This window comes from Stomoxys calcitrans, chromosome 2, assembly GCF_963082655.1.
Source record: "Stomoxys calcitrans chromosome 2, idStoCalc2.1, whole genome shotgun sequence".
Classification (NCBI taxonomy): Eukaryota; Metazoa; Arthropoda; class Insecta; order Diptera; family Muscidae; genus Stomoxys; species Stomoxys calcitrans.
The window spans coordinates 208,963,687-208,983,792 of NC_081553.1; the positions used below are offsets into that span (position 1 = coordinate 208,963,687).

A 20,106-nucleotide genomic window follows, 5' to 3' on the forward strand; every position below is an offset into this window, starting at 1 on the left:
TAAAAGCTCTATTTATAACCCGATTTTGTTGAAATTTCAAACAGTGGGTAGTTTTAGGTCTCCTGACGTCCGTCCCAAATATGGTTTATATCGGACTATATTTAGATATAGCTGCCATATAGACCGATCTCCCGATAAAGGGTCTGAAGACCATAAAAGCATTATTTTTTATCCAATTTCACTGAAATTTGAAACAGTGTGCAGTTTTAGGCCACCCGTCATCAGACCCAAATATGGTAAAAATAGGACTGTGCTTAGATATAGCTGTCATATAGACCGATATGCCGGTTAAGGGCCTGAAGCTCATAACAGCTTTATTAAACAATGACTTATATAAGACCAATGAATGTCCGTGGCGAATTTGGGTGCATAAGTTATCCAATTTTCATCTGATTGTGGCAAAAGGGGGTTTACATATATACCCGAGGTGGTGGGTATCCAAAGTTCGGCCTGGCCTGTTTATTTTTGTTTAACATTTAAATGTTATTGGGTTGCCCAAAAAGTAATTGCGGATTTTTCATATAGTCAGCGTTGACAAATTTGTTCACTGCTTGTGACTCTGTAATTGCATTCTTTCTCCTGTCATTTATCAGCTGTTACTTTTAGCTTGCTTTAGAAAAAAAGTGTAAAAAAAGTATATTTGATTAAAGTTCATTCTAAGTTTTATTAAAAATGCATTTACTTTCTTTTCAAAAATCCGCAATTACTTTTGGGCAACTCAATATTTTAAACTGTACTTACTTTTACGGCAGCTGAAGCTGTGGTAGGTGGTGTTGGGGGCCAAAAGTTATGATCTCCGATTTCCTTGTTATGTTGTCCATAGTGCTGTTGAATATTTTTCCAAGTCATCATTTAAGCAAAGCCAAGGCCAATCAATGAAATGGCATGAAAGAAAAAATAGAAGAGAAAATATAAAATTTTTTGATGTAACTATCCACTTTGAATTATTGTTTGGAATCTAAAATAATTTTCACGAAATAATCAAAAAACAAATTGGCTTAATTGGATTTGAACCCCTTTTTGCCATAATCCACAAATATGTCCAGTTTTGAGGGGTACGCAGGGTGGGGCGGCCACCCACGTACTACCAAACAAATTTCGCCCATGAACATTCCACTAAGGAAAAGGGGCAAACTTCTCACATAACAATGAGTGCAGTCCGATTCAAGTTTAAGCTCAATGATAAGGGGCCACCTTTTCATAGCCGAGTCCGAACGGCGTGCCGCAGTGCGACACCTCTTCGGAGAGAAGTTTTAAATGGCATAGTATCTCACAAATGTTGCCAGCATTAGCCCCCACAAATGTTGCTAGCTTAGCCCTGAGAAAATATCAGCATCGTGTTCTACTCTCAAATTTCTTTAATTTGAGCCCCAATTGCCATTGGGTTGGCACGACCCCCAAACATTTGGCCTTAAACTTTGATATCAAATACCTATTATTTATCGCTATAGTAGGCAATCATGATCGGTTTGAAGGGAGTTTAGAGGTGGACCCTGAAGTAATATCATCATCGTGCTAGAGCACGATTTTGTTTGAGCCCCATTATGTCAAACATTTTGAAGAAGGCTATCAATATTTTCGGGGCTAGAGGGTTTCATTCATATTCACACTAATTATTTTTTTTTTTTTTGTATTGGTTATCTACATTTAAAATCTTATTTCAAAGCGAACAATTGGAATATTAAATTCTTAAATATCCGCAGGTCCTCCTGTGCCCATCCCAATTTGAGGGTACAATGTGTATTCTACTACCAAAGTCCTTATTATTTCTGTCCTATTCTATCCTGATCGGCTTTCATATAATGTTTCATATTATTCATATACCATTTTTAATTCCTTTTTTTTGGGTATTATAGGGGGAGGGGAATTTCCCTCTGACATGTCCTTTCAGTTGAGTACAAAATATTCTCGGTCATCTATTGGGTGGAGAGGGTCGTGGGGGTGGTTGCCCCCCGACACTTAGGGTTACATTTTAATGCCAAGTTCGAACTCTATTCTCAAATACCTTTCATTTGATACCCATATTGCCCATAGCGGTGCAAGTGTCCTCTTTGGGATTTTTTGGAGGACCCCCATCCCTACACTAAATGAGACATTTGTATTTAGTATAAATTCGTACTCTACCGTTAATTACCTTTCATTTGATACCCATATAGTCGCAATCAGTGCACATGTCCGTTCGGGAGGGTTTTGGGATGGGGCGTCCCCCCCAATTTACATTTTAATGCCAAGTTCGAACTCAATTCTCAAATACCTTTCATTTGATACCCATATTGCCCATAGCGGTGAAAGTGTCCTCTTGGGGTTTTTTGGGGGTGGAGGACCCCCCCTCCCCACACTAAATGAGACATTTGTATTCAGTATAAATTCGTACTCTACTGTTAATTACCTTTCATTTGATACCCATTTGGCCCATAGCAGTGCAAGTGTCCTCTTGGAGCTTTTTTGGGGGTGGAGGACCCCCCCCCCTCCCCACACTTAATGAGACATTTGTATTCATTATAAATTCGTACTCTACTATTAATTACCTTTCATTTGATACCCATATTGTCGCAATCAGTGCACATGTCCGTTCGGGTGGGTTTTGGGATGGGGCGTCCCCCCTCCCCCATTTTACATTTTAATACCAAGTTCGAACTGAATTCTCAAATACCTTTCATTTGATACCCATTTGGCCCATTGCGGTGAAAGTGTCCTCTTGGGGTTTTTTTGGTGTGGAGGACCCCCCCCCTTCCCCGATACTACATAAGACATTTTTATTCAGTATAAATTCGTACTCTACTGTTAATTACCTTTCATTTGATACCCATATTGTCGCAATCAGTGCACATGTCCGTTCGGGAGGGTTTTGGGATGGGGCGTCCCCCCTCAGTTTACATTTTAATGCCAAGTTCGAAATCAATTCTCAAAGACCTTTCATTTGATACCCATTTGGCCCATAGCGGTGAAAATGTTCTCTTGGGGCTTTTTTGGGGGTGGAGGACCCCCCCCTCCCCACACTTAATGAGACATTTGTATTCAGTATAAATTCGTACTCTACCGTTAATTACCTTTCATTTGATACCCATATAGTCGCAATCAGTGCACATGTCCGTTCGGGAGGGTTTTGGGATGGGGCGTCCCCCCCAGTTTACATTTTAATGCCAAGTTCGAACTCAATTCTCAAATACCTTTCATTTGATACCCATTTGGCCCATAGCGGTGAAAGTGTCCTCTTGGGGCTTTTTTGGGGATGGAGGACCCCCCCCTCCCCACACTTAATGAGACATTTGTATTCATTATAAATTCGTACTCCACTGTTAATTACCTTTCATTTGATACCCATATTGTCGCAATCAGTGCACATGTCCGTTCGGGTGGGTTTTGGGATGGGGCGTCCCCCCCCCATTTTACATTTTAATGCCAAGTTCGAACTGAATTCTCAAATACCTTTCATTTGATACCCATTTGGCCCATAGCGGTGAAAGTGTCCTCTTGGGGCTTTTTCGTATGTAGAGGACCGTTTGGGTGGGTTTTGGGATGGGGCGTCCCTCCAAATTATTTCACCATTGAATTTTTTAACCAATTTCGTGTTTCTGGGGTACCATAAGGTGACAAACAAAATGTCGCTTAAATCGGTGCCCGTATCTCCGAGATCTGGCGTTTTTGAAAATTGTGGTCAGGGGGAGGGTCCGCCCCCCTTCGGTATCAAAAAAAATTTTCCCTATTTTCAACGGGGGCTCAATCTCCACCATTTGAGAAAATTCTAGACCACAAACCAAACCAAATTTTCACCAAATTCCCCCCATAAAGTTTTTCTCTCCCACAAAAATCTATTACCAAACTCACATTTAAAAATATTGATTTGCAAAATGGTTTTGCTGTTGACACTTCCCCTAAAACACACTCTCTCCACAAAAAAAAAGAAAGAAAGAGCAACAGCATAGCATGATATATGGCAATTTATATTTACATTCGCCAGACAACGATTTTTGGTTTTTGTTGTGTTTTTTTCCTTGACTTTAGTCTAAATTTTATAACATAAAACCAATAACCCACAAAACACTAAACGCCACATTGAGAAACAACATGCCAACATGCCATCAGACCAACTAAAAAAAAACCAATTCAACATTTTTATTGGCCTCCTGTTTTTTAGGAATGAAAAAAATGATATTCCACATAGAAGTAGAAACATAAAATAAGAAAGATAAAAAAAAAATCCCTGAATTGCCAGACATTTTAGCGGTCGTCTAAGTTCAAATGTAAACGGCGGCGGTGGAGGTGCTGAAAAAACGATTATTGAAAAAAACCACCAGAAAGTGAAAGGTAAGGTGATAAAATGGAAAAAATTTCGCCAATTTTTTCAATGTTTATACAATTATGAGATTTTTTTTCGCCATAGATCAATGTGGAAACAGGAAAAAAAAAAAAATACAAAATAAGGAAAATAGAGAGGAAACAGAGACAGACACTAGCATTGATGATGGCTTATGAAAAAAGATTTAAGGAAAACATAGACAAAATCATAAAGGCCGTAAAGGATATGCAAACAATATATAGGCCAGCAAAAAAAAAAAAAAAAAAAACAATAAAAATAGATTTTGGACACAAATGGTGAAACTTTAAGTAAACAATAAAGTTAGGAGGCATGCAAGGCCACGAGGCTAGTTGCTATCCGAAATGTGTAAGAAATTTATGGGGTTATTTTTCATGGGTTAAGTATTTTGGGGTGGCAACACAGATTCATAAATTATGTCCAATAGTCATCTGTGAAAATGAAAAGTGTTCAGTATACTCTGCCACTTCACCAGTAACTAGATAATGTTGATCATAAATTATGTCCAATAGTCATCTGTGAAAATGAAAAGTGTTCACTATACTCTGCCACTTCACCAGTAACTAGATAATGTTGATCATAAATTATGTCCAATAGTCATCTGAGAAAATGAAAAGTGTTCAGTATACTCTGCCACTCCACCAGCAACTAGATAATGTTGATCAAACTGCGCTCGCTGTGACAACAGATAGAATTCCACTGTTGAATCTTCAAATTGTGGTCAACGAGGAAGCTCATTTCTAGTTTAACGAGTGCATTCAATTCCTCAGAATATCTATTCCAAACATTCTTCTATGAGCAAATTTAAGAAACACTGGACAATTGGCGGACAGAGTTGTGTATAACATACATCTTAATATGCCAAAAAATTTAGACTGGCAAACTGGCATCATTGTCAAACTTAAAATGACAGCTACAGACAGACAGAAAAGGGTGATTTTTTTGAGGTTAGGATTTTCATGCATTAGTATTTGACAGATCACGTGGGATTTCAGACATGGTGTCAAAGAGAAAGATGCTCAGTATGCTTTGACATTTCATCATGAATAGACTTACTAACGAGCAACGCTTGCAAATCATTGAATTTTATTACCAAAATCAGTGTTCGGTTCGAAATGTGTTCATTCACCGTAACGTTGCGTCCAACAGCATCTTTCAAAAAATACGGTCCAATGATTCCACCAGCGTACAAACCACACCAAACAGTGCATTTTTCGGGATGCATGGGCAGTTCTTGAACGGCTTCTGGTTGCTCTTCACTCCAAATGCGGCAATTTTGCTTATTTACGTAGCCATTCAACCAGAAATGAGCCTCATCGCTGAACAAAATTTGTCAAAATTTGAACACATTTCGAACCGAACACTGATTTTGGTAATAAAATTCAATGATTTGCAAGCGTTGCTCGTTAGTAAGTCTATTCACGATGAAATGTCAAAGCATACTGAGCATCTTTCTCTTTGACACCATGTCTGAAATCCCACGTGATCTGTCAAATACTAATGCATGAAAATCCTAACCTCAAAAAAATCACCCTATATTTGTTTAATTGACATCTCCCTATGTTAATTACAAACCACCAAAAGGATTTGATTTGGAGCTCCTGTAAAGAAAATTATTCGTGATTAAGGTCTGGCTAGAACGCCAAAAGCGCCTCTTGCTGTCGAACTCAAACACCTCAAAGTGAACAAAATGTTTGTGTATCACACCATAAATCGTCATAATAACACTGGCAGCTTTGCCAAATGCAGGTGCTACAGCACCTAAAATTCTTCGACGAGTAAAGGCTACAAAATCAACGAAATTTACGCCATAATGGCAAGTCAATGGTTCAAGTTATGGAGGACAGCGTCGGATCTTAAAGCAAGCAGCTCGCCACAACGAGGGATACATGTGCAAACCCCCAAACCCATGCAGTTGAGGCACTGGCCCAGTAACCCGCCTCCGGAAAACCTTGAGAATTATTATGAGGAACAAAAGAATAGTAACAAGAAAAAAAGGCGTTAAGTTCGACCTGACCGAACTTTGGATACGCACCACCTCGGGTATAAAAGTAAACCACCTTTCGTCAAAATCCGGTGAAAAATTCCTTATGCCCCATAGCAGCTATATCGAAATGTGTTCCTATTTAGACCAAATACTAATAAGTACAAGCCATTGTTCAATAGTGTATGAGAAAATTTTGGTCTTTTTATTAGCATTATCTATTGAGTTGCCCAAAAAGTAATTGCGGATTTTTTAAAAGAAAGTAAATGCATTTTTAATTAAAAACTTAGAATGAACTTTAATAAAATATACTTTTTTTACACTTTCTTTCTAAAGCAAGCTAAAAGTAACAGCTAATAACTGACAGAAGAAAGAATGCAATTACAGAGTCACAAGCTGTGAAAAAATTTTTCAACGCCGACTATATGAAAAATCCGCAATTACTTTTTGGGCAACCCAATAAAAATAAGCCGATCTGAAGCATATACGACACAGATGTCGAGAAGCCTAACATAAGCCACTATGTCAAATTTCAGTGAAATCGGACCAATTTTAACCAAGTTGCACAAAAATTTCGAATTGCCTTACATAACTCAGTGTCCCAAATTCTGGCGAAATCGGAGAATAAATGCGCCTTTTCTGGCCCAAAAGCTTAAATCAAGAGAACGGTCTATATGGCAGCTATATCCAAATCTGGACCGATCTGAGCGAAATTAGAGAAGAATGTCGAAGGGCTTAACGAAACTCACTGTACCAAATTTCGGAGACAGCGGACAATAAATTCGCATTTTACAGCAGCTATATGCAAATCTCGACCGATCTGTGACATATTGCAGAAGTATGTCGAGTGGTTTAACACAACTCACTGTCCCAAATTTCGGCGGCATCGGACAATAAATGCGCCTTTTATGGGCCCAAAACCTTAAAAGGAGAGATCGGTCTATATGGCAGCTATATCCAAATCTGGAGCGATCAGAGTGAAATTAGAGAAGAATATCGAAGGGCTTAACGAAACTCACTGCCCCAAATTTCGGTGACATCGGACAATAAATGTGCTTTTTATGGCCCCAAAACCTTAAATCGAGAGATTGGTCTAAGTAGCAGCTATATCCGAATCTGAACCGATCTAAGTCAAATTGAAGCAAAATGTCGAAGGGCCTAACACAATTCACTGTCCCAATTTTCGGCGACATCGGACAATACATGCGCCTTTTATGGCTCCAAAACCTTAAATCAAGAGATCGGTCTATATGGCAGCTATATTCAAGTCTGAACCGATCTAGGCCAGATTGAAGAAGTATGTCGAGAGGCTTAACACAACTCACTGTCCCAAATTTCAGCAAAATCGGATAATAAATGTGGCGTTTATGGGCCTAAGACCCTAAATCGGCGGATGGGCCTATATGGCAGCTATATCCAAATCTGGACCGATCTGGGCCAAATTTAAGAAGGATGTCGAGTGGCTTTACACAACTAACTGTCCCAAATTTTGGCAAAATCGGATATTGAATGTGGCTTTTATGGGCCTAAGACCCTAAATCGGCGGATCGGTCTATATGGCAGCTATATCCAAATCTAGACCGATCTGGGCCAAATTAAAAAAGGATGTCGAGTGGCTTAACACAACTCACTGTCCCAAATTTTGGCAAAATCGGATATTTAATGTGGCTTTCATGGGCCTAAGACCCTAAATCGGCTGATCGGTCGGGGCTAGGTCAAGATATAGTCCGATATAGCATATCTTCAAACTTAACCTGCTTATGGACCAAAAAAAATTATCTGTGCAAAGTTTCAGCTCAATATCTCTATTTTTAAAGACTGTAGCGTGATTTCAACAGACAGACGGACGGACATGCCATATAAACCGATCTTGAATCTTGACTTCCTGAGCACCTACAGGGCGCAATTTTTATCTGATTTGGTTGATATTTTGCATGAGGTGTTTTGTTATGATTTCCAACAACTGTGCCAAGTACGGGTGAAATCGATGAATAACCTGATAAAGCTGTTATATAAACCGATGTTGGGTCTTGACTACTTGAGCCTTTAGAGGGAGCAATTATTATCCGATTGGACTGAAATTTTGCGCGTGGTGTTTTGGTATCACTTCCAATAATTGTGTTAAGTATGATTCAAATCGGTCAATAATCAAGTATAGCTGCCATATAAACCGATCTTGGGTCTTGACTTCTTTAGCCTCTAGAGGGCGCAATTCTTATCCGATTTCACTGAAATTTTGCATGAGGTGTTCTGTTATGACATTCAAGAACTGTGCTGAGTATGGCATAAATCGGTGTAGAACCTGATATAGCTGACATATAAACTGATCTTGGGTCTTGACTTCTTGAGCCTCTAGAGGACGCAATTCTCATCCGATTTGACTGAAATTTTGCACGTAGTGTTTTGGTACCACTTCCAATAACTGTTTTAAGTACGGTTGAAATCGGTTCATGTTTTGATATAGCTGCCATATAAACCGATATTGGGTCTTGACTTCTAGAGCCTCTAGAGGGCGCAATTCTTATCCGATTTGGCTGAAATTTTGCATGAAATGTTCCGTTATGACTTTCAACAACTGCGAAAAGTATGGTTGAAATCGGTCCATAAACTGATATAGCTGCCATATAAACCGATCTAGGGTCTTGACTTCTTGAGCCTCTAGAGTGCGCAATTCTTATCCGATTTCACTGAAATTTTGCATGAAATGTTCCGTTATGACTTTCAACAACTGCGCAAAGTATGGTTGAAATCGGTCTATAAACTGATATAGCTGCCATATAAACCGATCTTGGGTCTTGACTTCTTGAGCCTCTAGAGGGCGCAATTCTTATCCGATTTGACTGAAATTTTGCACCAAATGTTCCGTTATGACTTTCAATAACTGCGCAAAGTATGGTTGAAATCGGTCTATAAACTGATATAGCTGCCATATAAACCGATCTTGGGTCTTGACTTCTTCAGCCTCTAGAGGACGCAATTCTTATCCGATTTGGCTGAAATTTTGTACAACGGCTTCTCTCATGACCTTCAACGTGCGTGTCTAATATGATCTGAATCGATCAATAGCTTGAGACAGCTCCCATATAAACCCATCTCCCGATTATGCTTCTTGAGCCCCTACCAGGCTCAATTCTTATCCAATTTGGCTGAAATTTTGTACAACGGCTTCTCTCATGACCTTCAACATACGTGTCTCATATGATCTGAATTGATCAATAGCTTGATGCATCTCCAATATAAACCTATTTCCCGATTTTGCTTCTTGAGCCCCTACAAGGCGCAATTCTTATCCAAATGAACTGGAATACTGGACTTCTGCAATGTTCAGCATTCATTTATGATCCGAATCGGACTATAACTTGATATAGCTCCAATAGCATAACAGTTCTTACTCAATATTCTTTGTTTGCCAAAAAAGAGATACCCCGCATAGAACTCGACAAATGCGATCCATGGTGGAGGGTATATAAGATTCGACCCGGCCGATCTTATCACGTTCTGACTTGTTTTATTTTTTGAGCCCCTAAAGGGCGAAATCCTTATTCGATTTGGCTGAAATTTTACACAATGACTTTTAATGTGGTCTCCAACATGCATTCCTTTATGGTCCGAATCGGACCATAACCTGTTTCTTATTCTGTCTTCTCTCTTGAAAATGCAACATAAAATGTCAGTGCTTTATTTCAGAGGATAATGAAACATTACAGCAATTTGCCATTAACAGATGAACAGACGCCTTAAACAAAGACAAAAGCAGACAAAACAAAAATGTTTCTATTTTTGGGAAAAATTTCAAATTCCCTTTTTTTTCCTCCAAAAAACAATAGAAAATCGGTTTGCATTTTTATTTGCGGTCGAAAAATACATTTATTTTAAAGTCCTTCTCGCAACTCCATGTTAATGGTGGTGCTGCTGCTACTTTTTAGGTTTTTTGGGAGAAAAACAAATTTAAATAAAATTAAAATAGAAACCGGAAATAGGAAGTAAAAGGACAACAGCGGTATAATTAACATGAATGCTTGTACAAGCTCGTTCATGCCCTTCCAACAACGGCTATGGCCAAGTCTGTTTTATGTTCTTCTCATTTGGCCAAAGCAGAAAAAAAGAAAAAAACCAACAACTTTTACCGAGACCCACTGGCCCCAGGGAGAAGGCAGAAAAAAACCAAACTCCATGGCATCAATGCAAAAAAAAAAACCCAACTCTAGAAGCAAAAAAACCAGAAGGGTTAGAGAGATTTGACCATGGCTAAGGTTTGAAAACTCACACTTTTGCAAGAGGCAAAAGGCATAAAGGAAACTGCAAAACAAAACAAAAAAAAAAAAAATACGCCACAGCCTTAAAAAACTCGGAGGCTGCAGCAGGAGTTGAAAAAAAAACCTAAAGAAACGCTGGCAACAACCAACACCATTACGTATTCACTTGCACACTCTCACCACAAAGCCATAGACACCGTACACGTTTTTGCATGCCACACCAATGCAAAGGCAAAAACAAAAGCCTGCCACTACTTCCTTTCCCCGGCCGCCGCCACTTCACTGAGGACCATGACTACCTTTCTCTGTGTCATCTAAAGCTCAAGCCTCCAATTTTCGTTACTCCAGCCTCACTGCAGCCCTTCTCACGCACTGGCGACCATAAACGTTCGCGAGTGAGCTAGCTTAAGCGCCATAGGGGAGGTGGTGAGGGGTAAGCAGAACTAAAAACGACACATAGATGAAAAGAGAAGATAGAGAGTGAGAGCCCGCCATATTCTAGCCAGGCAACAAACAACAACTCTTACATTGCCTGCTGTAGGTGGCTATGTGCGAATTCTGAAATCCAAACTTCTAAGGTATGGGGGCCTAGTCTTTCACAAAGCATACACCCACACCCAAAGCCCCATTACAAAACCATGTCTAACCTTCCTCCTCTCTCTCTCTCTCTCGCTCTCAAAATGGGGCAAAATTCAAAACAATTTTTTTTTTTCTTACTTTGGTGTTAATTTTTTACTCCTTTTTTCGTGTTTTTTTACTGCGTGGTTTTCGTTGAGTTTGTATCCTTTTTTTATGGTGTTCCCCCGGCCCTAACCCCTTAGGCAGGCACCAAACCTATTTCCCCCAAAATCAAAAACAACAACAACGAAAAAGTGGTTCTCAAATTCTATACAAAACGCGGAATGTATTTTGTACCCACACACTCTCACTCACACACAGAGACAGAGACACACACTCAAGGCACGCATCACATGGATGGCATTTGGCGGCATTCAACTCCACGCTGTTTGCAATGGGCCCAGCAAGGAAGGCTAAGAGGCGAAAGCCTTCTTGCCTCCAATGCAACAATGGTCAACCTAAAGGCATAGATGAATGACTGGATGATGGTTGTTCATGTTTTTTTTTGTCTTCTTTGGTCATTTTCGTTTGTGAAAAGGGTTCTATGAACATGACCAGTCAGCCTCTGCATATAACAAAAACAATGTCATTTGGAATATGGATGGAAAGAGAATTTTCCCAAATAGCCATAGATTCAGCAAAAAAAAAAACAAAAACGGTTATCGGCTTTCCAAGCACCCTTCGAATGATGGAATTTGATCTTCTTTCTAGTGTCAGCAGATAAAGGCAAATATTTTTCAAACTATTACTGGTATGAACAAAAAAATTTGTGTCTGTGTAAAGGATAAGAAACAGTTGTCGGATTCTGCAAAGTTTTGGTTTCAGAATCTAAAGAAGGCAACACAACACGATTCGGGGGATTATAAGCTTCGCCTAGGCTGGGCAAAGTTTTCAAAGTATTTCAGCCATTTCTCCTGCCCCAGGGCAGGTTCTATGAAACTCCAGATCTGAATCCTGTGTTCTTTCTTTCTCTCTTCCCTATACAGCTATATTCAATCATAGTTCGCTTTAGACCACATTTGGCAAAGATTTCGAAATGCCCGAAACAACTCTCTATTTACAAATCATCGTGCCCTCAGTGTTTTTTATACCCTCCACCATAGGATGGGGGGTATACTAATTTCGTCATTCTGTTTGTAACTACTCGAAATATTCATCTGATCGTCGTGACATTTTATGTCGATCTAGCCATGTCCGTCCGTCTGTCCGTCGGTCCGTCCGTCCGTCTGACTGTCGAAAGCACGCTAACTTCCGAAGGAGTAAATCTAGCCGCTTGAAATTTTGCACAAATACTTCTTATTACTGTAGGTCGGTTGGTATTGTAAATGGGCCATATCGGTCCATGTTTTGATATAGCTGCCATATCAACCGATCTTGGGTCTTGACTTCTTGAGCCTCTAGAGTGCGCAATTCTTATCCGATCAGAATGAAATTTTGCACGACGTGTTTTGTTATGGTATCCAACAAATGTGCCAAGTATGGTTCAAATCGGTCCATAACCTGATATAGCTGCCATATAAACCGATCTTGGGTCTTGACTTCTTGAGCTTCTAGAGGGCCCAATTCTTATCCGATGGGAATGAAATTTTGCACGACCTGTTCTGTTATAATATCCAACAACTGGGTCAAGTATGGTTCAAATCGGTCCATAACCTGATATAGCTGCCATATAAACCGATCTTGGGTCTTGACTTCTTGAGCCTCTAGAGGGCGCAATTCTTATCCGATGGGAATGAAATTTTGCACGACGTGTTCTGTTATAATATCCAACAACTGTGCCAAGTATGGTTCAAATCGGTCCATAACCTGATATAGCTGCCATATAAACCGATCTTGGGTCTTGACTTCTTGAGCTTCTAGAGGGCGCAATTCCTATCTGATTTAGCTGAAATTTTGCATGACGTTTTTTATTTTTTCTTTCAACAACTGTGTCAAATAAGGTTTAAATCGGTTCATAACCTGATATAGCTGCCATATAAACCGATCTGGGATCTTGACTTCTTGAGCCTCTAGAGGTCGCAATTATTATCCGATTTGCCTGAAATTTTGTATGATGGATCCTCTCTTGACCATCAACATACGTGTTTATTATGGTCTGAATCTGTTTATAGCCCGATACAGCTCCCATATAAAACGTTCTCTCTATTTTACTTCTTGAGCACTCAAAGGGCCCAATTCTTATTCGAATTGGCTGACATTCTACACAGGTCTCCAACATATAATTTAATTGTGGTCTAAACCGGATCATAACTTTATATCGCTCTAATATCAGAGCAAATCTTTTCTTATATCACTTTTTGCCTAAGAAGAGATGTAGGGAAAAGAACTCGACAAATCCGCTCCATGGTGGAGGGTATATAAGATTCGGCCCGGCCGAACTTAGCACGCTTTTACTTGTTTTTATTTGGATTGGAGAATAGCCACAATCAATCATTGAGGGCAGACATTCATCCAGTACGTCACCAACTAAACGATTCAAACGGAATCGAAAGCTTTCGATCTAAAGCAATACCAAAGCTAAGCGCTGTAATATGTTCTAAAATCCATTTTTTGTCCCAAACTATTTTACCATTATATTTCCAGTTCCTAAATATTCATAGCATTTGGTACCAAAGGTACCAAAGGGTACATAAACTACCTAAGAAATGCTCACAGAGGACCTCTGTGTGCTATATGCCAGAACAAGTTGAGCTACATGGTATTAGGGTGTCAATCTCAATCCCATGACAGCCGGTTCTATGTAACGGATTGACCCGATGGAACCCTTCATTGGCCAGGGGCTGCGCCTCAGTGTCCGTGTTCTTCCTTATTTCGTATTGGGAGAGGCACACCCCGCAGAGCCTTCACACATGACGGGATTGAAAAGAACCCCGGACCCTGGTTCTGTTCGTTTTGCTAGAACCGACCGTTGGAAGCAGTGAATGCAATTCCGATCTTGCTCTGCCTTTACGTTACAACGGGAGTATTGTCGCACTGAATATGTTGCAAGGTGTTGTGCGAACATAGACAGCATCATCGTGTCCTTTGTCGTCCTCGTCGTCTCCCACTCCGACCTCTCCCGACCGACCCCAACCCCGGGGTCCAGTGCCTGGAAGAGTTTCTTTCTTGCAATGGAATTGCAATGATCTCCGAGGCAAGATCGATGAGATTGATGATTTAATCAGTCGGAAGAACACATTGGTTGCAGCGATCCAGGGGACAAAGCTGACCAAACTGCAGCCTGCACAGTAGTCAAGGATGCACTGTGATGTGTAAGCATCGCAAAAGGAGTAGAAGTGATGGTTTGGCATTCGTGATACACCATTTCATGCAGAATAGACCCATCTAGCCTGCGTCTGGTGATAGTGACCAGGAGCAGTGCTGCCGAGATAGAGCTATACAATGTCTACATACCGCAGGTTGATAGTTGTGACCCAATTAATGGCCAAGCTTACGGGACCGATATTAGTGGCTTCATGTCTGGCCATAATCACCTGTTAAAAGTGTTGAGGACAGTTGTAAGCTACTCGACTCCAGATAAATCCAAATTCTTCAGCATCAGTGTAGTTATTCCGACGCGGTCCTGGGTCTTGGATGACTTGGCTCCATTGATGACATTCATAAATTTGACCACCATAAATTGTGATGACTGTCCATCGGCTGGGAGAACACGGATACGGCGAATGGCCCAGCCATGTCACTCTAGGGATGTTCAATAAATAGATGGTTAAAAAACCTGGTGCTTCTTTTCGTCGCAAAAAGTGAGTGAGGTACTGTCATCCCTTCTTCCGGGGTTCGAAAGTCACTAAACCGTTGACCACAGATTGCCTACACTGGTATCTAAGTTAGATTGCTTCAAGTATTCCAGCAACATATTCCGCTTACGTGACTTGTTCATTTCCAGATTCAGTGCGTTGATTCTGGGTTTAGTGGGGTCCATGCAACGAATCCCATCACGCTCTTCTGCAAGTATCATTGCCTGCGCCGGGAAACTGCGCCGCACTTGGGGTATTCGACCCGCTGGTTTAATGTGGAAGTTGATGGGGAAACAATTCCGACCATCAAGTGTCCCAAAATACTTAGTGTCACATTTGATTGCTCTCCACATTCTCTCCACATGCCTCAGGAATTTGCGATAAAGTCAAAAGTAGAAAAGAGGACCTCAAGTCACTTGCCGGCAGCACTTGGGGTGCTGACTAAGAAACCTTGTTGACCACGTACAAAGCAATTGGTCGGTATGTGTTAAGTTATGCAGCGCTAGTGTGGTCTTGCCAACTCTGTGAAACGCAGTGGAATAAAATTCAGATCTGTCAGAATGCTGCTCTTCGATCTGCGAGTGGATGTCTTCGCAGTTCTCACATGGACCCCCTTCATCGGAAAACAAAGTTTCTCCCAGTGCGGAGGAACAACTACAGGCTGTCGAAGCAATGCCTTCTGGGCTGTTAGCACAGGGACCACCTAAATCCCCCCCTTGTGGATAGGTATTCGCCGCCCAGAAGCCTTGAGGTAGAGCTACAGGATCTAGAGGGAGGGGTTCAGCGCTACAAGAGAGAACCTCTAGATCAAGCGGCATATCACGCAGGTCTCAACAACATTCATGCAAACACGATAGCAGAGGCGGTGAAAAGCTAACGGGTGAATGTGTGGGGAATCAACCAGACTAGAGTCTTTTAAGTCGGAGTCATAGTCAGAGTCGGCATATCAAGCAGGTCACAACAACATTCATGCAAACACGATAGCAGAGGCGGTGAAAAGCTAACGGGTGAATGTGGTCTGTTGTAATCAGAGCTGCGAAATCAACCAGACTCGAGTTTTTTAATCCGGAGTCATAGTCAGAGTCAGACTATTGAACCGGAGTCGAACTTTGGTTCGGTGTTACGTGCGAACTCTGACTCTGAGCACGGACTCTGACTTAGACTCCAACACGGGGTCGAAGTCGAGGGCTATACTCCGCAGCCTTTGTTGTACCTGAAGAAATGGACCTCCACCGGCAAACCAGAGCAGTTCTGGCTCAATTACGATCCGGCAGATGTAGCCGCCTCAACTCCTACAGAACAAGACTTGATGTCAACGTTCAGGATGTGTGTCCCGTTGGTGACCTGGGACGACACGACACACGTCACCTGTTTAGCAGCCCAGCCAGACCCACTCGACTCAGACCCAGATTGTTCTGGATGCAGCCCTCATTAGTCGCAGAGATCCTGGAACTGAATATTTATTCAAAAAAAACCAAGCGGACGAAAGATGGAATGCAACACTCTGCTACAACAACAACAAACCGCACCCCTTTATCAAACTAACCTAGCCTGGTGCTGCATGGTGTCGGACTGTTGATAGTAGACATGGCTGGTGATTTAATTGGTCATTTCTATGACGGCGTGCTGACGAGGAGCAGTCCAGTTGATACTGGAGGCCACCGTAGCTCAGAGGTTAGCAAGTTAGCAAATTTGTCATCGGTGGTTTTCCTCTCCTGATGCTGGCGACATTTGAGAGGTACTACGAAATTTAAAAGAAAAAAACTTGAGCTTAAACTTGAATCGGACAGCACTCATTGATGCTTGAGAAGTTTGCCTATTTTGGGTTAAGCAGCTGTACATAGGCTGAAGGATTCAGCAAATTTGGCACATTGAGTTCGTGTAGATCCCTACCCATTCTTCTTAAATGTGGTTCAAATCTGATCTTATTTGGATATAGCTGCCATATAGATCGATTAAAGGAGTACTTTTCATCCGATTTCGATGAAATTTGAAACAGTGAGCCTTGGTACCCTCTTACACTCCGTTACGTAACGTTCTAAGGCTAACACTACAGACTTAAGGTCTTCGAGTGAAACGGCTAGACTTGCAACATCAAAATGCGCAGACTTGGAGTGGACCTGGTTCACATGCGATACGCTTTTCTATGCTTTGAAACGCTCTTTCATGACTGTAAATTAACGAGCTAACATTAAACTTCGGATGGCCATCGTAGCGCAGAGGTTAGCATGTCCGCCTATGAAGCTGAATGCCCGGGTTCGAATCCTGGCGAGACCATTCGAAAACTAGTAAAAGCGTGCTAAGTTCGGCCGGGCCGAATCTTATATACCCTCCACCATGGATCGCATTTGTCGAGTTGTTATCCCGGCATCTCTTCTTAGGCTAAAAAGGATATAAGAAAAGAGTTGCTCTGCTATTAAAACGATATCAAGATATGGTCCGGTTCGGACCACAATTAAATTATATGTTGGAGACCTGTGTAAAATTTCAGCCAATTCGTATAAGAATTGCGCCCATTGGAGCTCACGAAGTAAAATAGAGAGAACGATTTATATGGGATCTGTATCGGGCTATAGACCGATTCAGAACATAATAAACACGTTTGCTGATGGTCATGAGAGGATCCGTCGTACAAAATTTCAGGCATATCGGATAATAATTGCGACCTCTAGGGGTCAAGAAGTCAAGTTCCCAGATCGGTTTATATGGCAGCTATATCAGGTTATAAACCGATTTGAACCTTATTTGACACAGTTGTTGAAAGTAAAAATAAAATACGTCATGCAAAATTTCAGCCAAATCGGATAGGAATTGCGGCCTCTAGAAGCTCAAGAAGTCAAATCACCAGATCTGTTTATATGACAGCTATATCAGGTTATGGGCCGATTTGAACCATACTTGGCACAGTTGTTGGATATCATGACGAAATACTTCGTGCAAAAACTCATTCAAATCGGATAAGGATTGTGCCCTCTAGAGGCTCAAGAAGTCAAGACCCAAGATCGGTGTATATGGCAGCTATATCAGGTTATGAACCGATTTAAACCATACTTGGCACAGTTGTTGGATATCATAACAAAACACGTCGTGCAAAATTTCATTCCAATCGGATAAGACTTGCGCACTCTAGAGGCTCAAGAAGTCAAGACCCTAGATCGGTTTATATGGCAGCTATATCAAAACATGGACCGATATGGCCCATTTACAATACCAACCGACCTACACTAATAAGAAGTATTTGTGCAAAATTTCAAGCGGCTAGCTTTACTCCTTCGGAAGTTAGCGTGCTTTCGACAGACAGACGGACGGACGGACGGACATGGCTATATCGACATAAAATGTCGCGACGATCAAGAATATTTATACTTTATGGGGTCTCAGGCGAATATTTCGAGTAGTTACAAACAGAATGACGAAATTAGTATACCCCCCATCTTATGGTGGAGGGTATAAAAATTTCAGCAGTGGTTTTTCCCTTCTAATGCTGGCAACATTTGTGAGGCACTCTGCCATATAAAACTTCTCTCCAAAGAGGTGTCGCACTGCGGCACACCGTTCGGACTCGGCTATAAAAAGGAAGCTTAAACTTGAATCGGACTGCACTCATTGCTATGTGAGAAGTTTGCCACTGTTCCTTAATGGAATGTTAATGGCCAACATTTGCATTTGCAACATGAAACCTCTTCACGGATATATTGGTGAACTTGGTGAACCAACTTCAAAACCGCTATAGTTCGATTAGGAAGTCTTTCCGCTAACGTGATTCATTTGTTTATGCTTTTCGTGCTTATATACTACGATTCGTCGTGTGTGCGATTTGATCGCTTATGAGTTTAGTTTACTTACTCGATTCGTTCGCTTATGCGAATGATTGGGTCAATTATGCAAATTTTTTCGCTTAAGCGGTTTATTCGCTTAAGCGATTCATTCGTTTAAGCGAATCATTCGTTTAAACGATTCATTCGTTTAAGCGATTCGTTCGCTTACAAGACTTGTATGCTTACAGAACTTGTTCGCTTACTATTTGTGCGCTTACATTCTCTTACGCTAATCGTTTGCTTACGAAAATTGTTCGCAAACAAAATTAGTTCGCTTATGCGTGTAATTCGCTTAAGCGATAACTTTGTTTAGGAGATTAGTTCAGTTATAAGTTTCATTGCATATACGAATCGTTGGTTAACGCTATTAAATTCTTGTTTCAAACTTTGACAAAATGGGTGCTTTAAAGAGTTTTGTGGAAAAAATGTTTTAATAAAAACATTTCACTAAATTCGAGTTCCGTTCAGAAAATTTCTTTACAATTTTAACTCCATGCGCATTCATAACTGCTGACTTGGCCCCAGTAGCGCCACTGTGTAGTTTTTGGAGCATTTCATTCAAATTGTACCGCCATAGAAAAAGAGAATATTAGGAAGGACGGTAGTCCTTGTGCTCTTCTTTTTTTTTTTTTGATTTTTGGGTAACACTCGGCCATAGTGGACATTCGCGTTGGTTCAAATTGATGCGTTTGCCAAGAAGGATGGCGGCAATGGTGGACCATGAGGCAACGAACGCCACAATCATTAAGGAAAAGCAACAAGACGACGATGAAAAAAGCATTTGGAAAAGCAAAAAAATAAAAAAAAGACGACAACCATAGAGTATGCGTTTGGTAAAAAGCCTGCTGTCATATAGAGACGCACTAATACGAATGCAAAACAAAACGCAGCAAAGCATCACCATGAACCAGAGTAAGGCATGAGAGAAACAAAACCTCAAGCCCAAGTCCCCAACTAACAAAGTCGCACTCCCCCCACCCCCCTTATCCCAATCACCTCTTAATAAATTCAAAATTTTTCTTTTTATGAGATGTCAGCCAAAAAGAGAGTGAGAGCGAGAGAGAGAGAGAGAGACAAAGGCAAACACAAAGAAGAAAACAACGCCGTTAGGAGTGAGAATTCATTTAGGGCTATGTATGTGTGCATGCTGGTATTGGCCAGCAACAACAACAACAGCAGCAGCAGCAGCAATAATCATAGTGGCGTCATCGAGGCGATTATCATGCTGGCTATGATGAGCCTGATGTTTTGTTAAAATTGTTTTAATTTTTTGCCAGCTTCTGATTTGTTACAATTCGGCTTTTGGTCGTCCTTTGTCGCCTTAAAAAAGCCTATGATTTGTAATCATAATTTTTTACCTCAACCTGGCCTGGATTGC

The 20,106-nt window shown here is 40.9% G+C and overlaps 1 protein-coding gene across 2 annotated transcripts in view; it reads right to left on the reverse strand.

The window, feature by feature from the left end:
• LOC106090087 (zinc finger protein rotund) overlaps positions 1 to 20,106 on the reverse strand; it is a 300,530-nt gene that overhangs the window by 186,707 nt on the left and 93,717 nt on the right. For both annotated transcript variants that reach the window (XM_059362458.1, XM_059362457.1), the window contains exon 4: positions 742 to 825. In XM_059362458.1, coding sequence (XP_059218441.1) covers positions 742 to 825 — 84 coding nt within the window. The remainder of the gene's footprint in view (positions 1 to 741; positions 826 to 20,106) is intronic.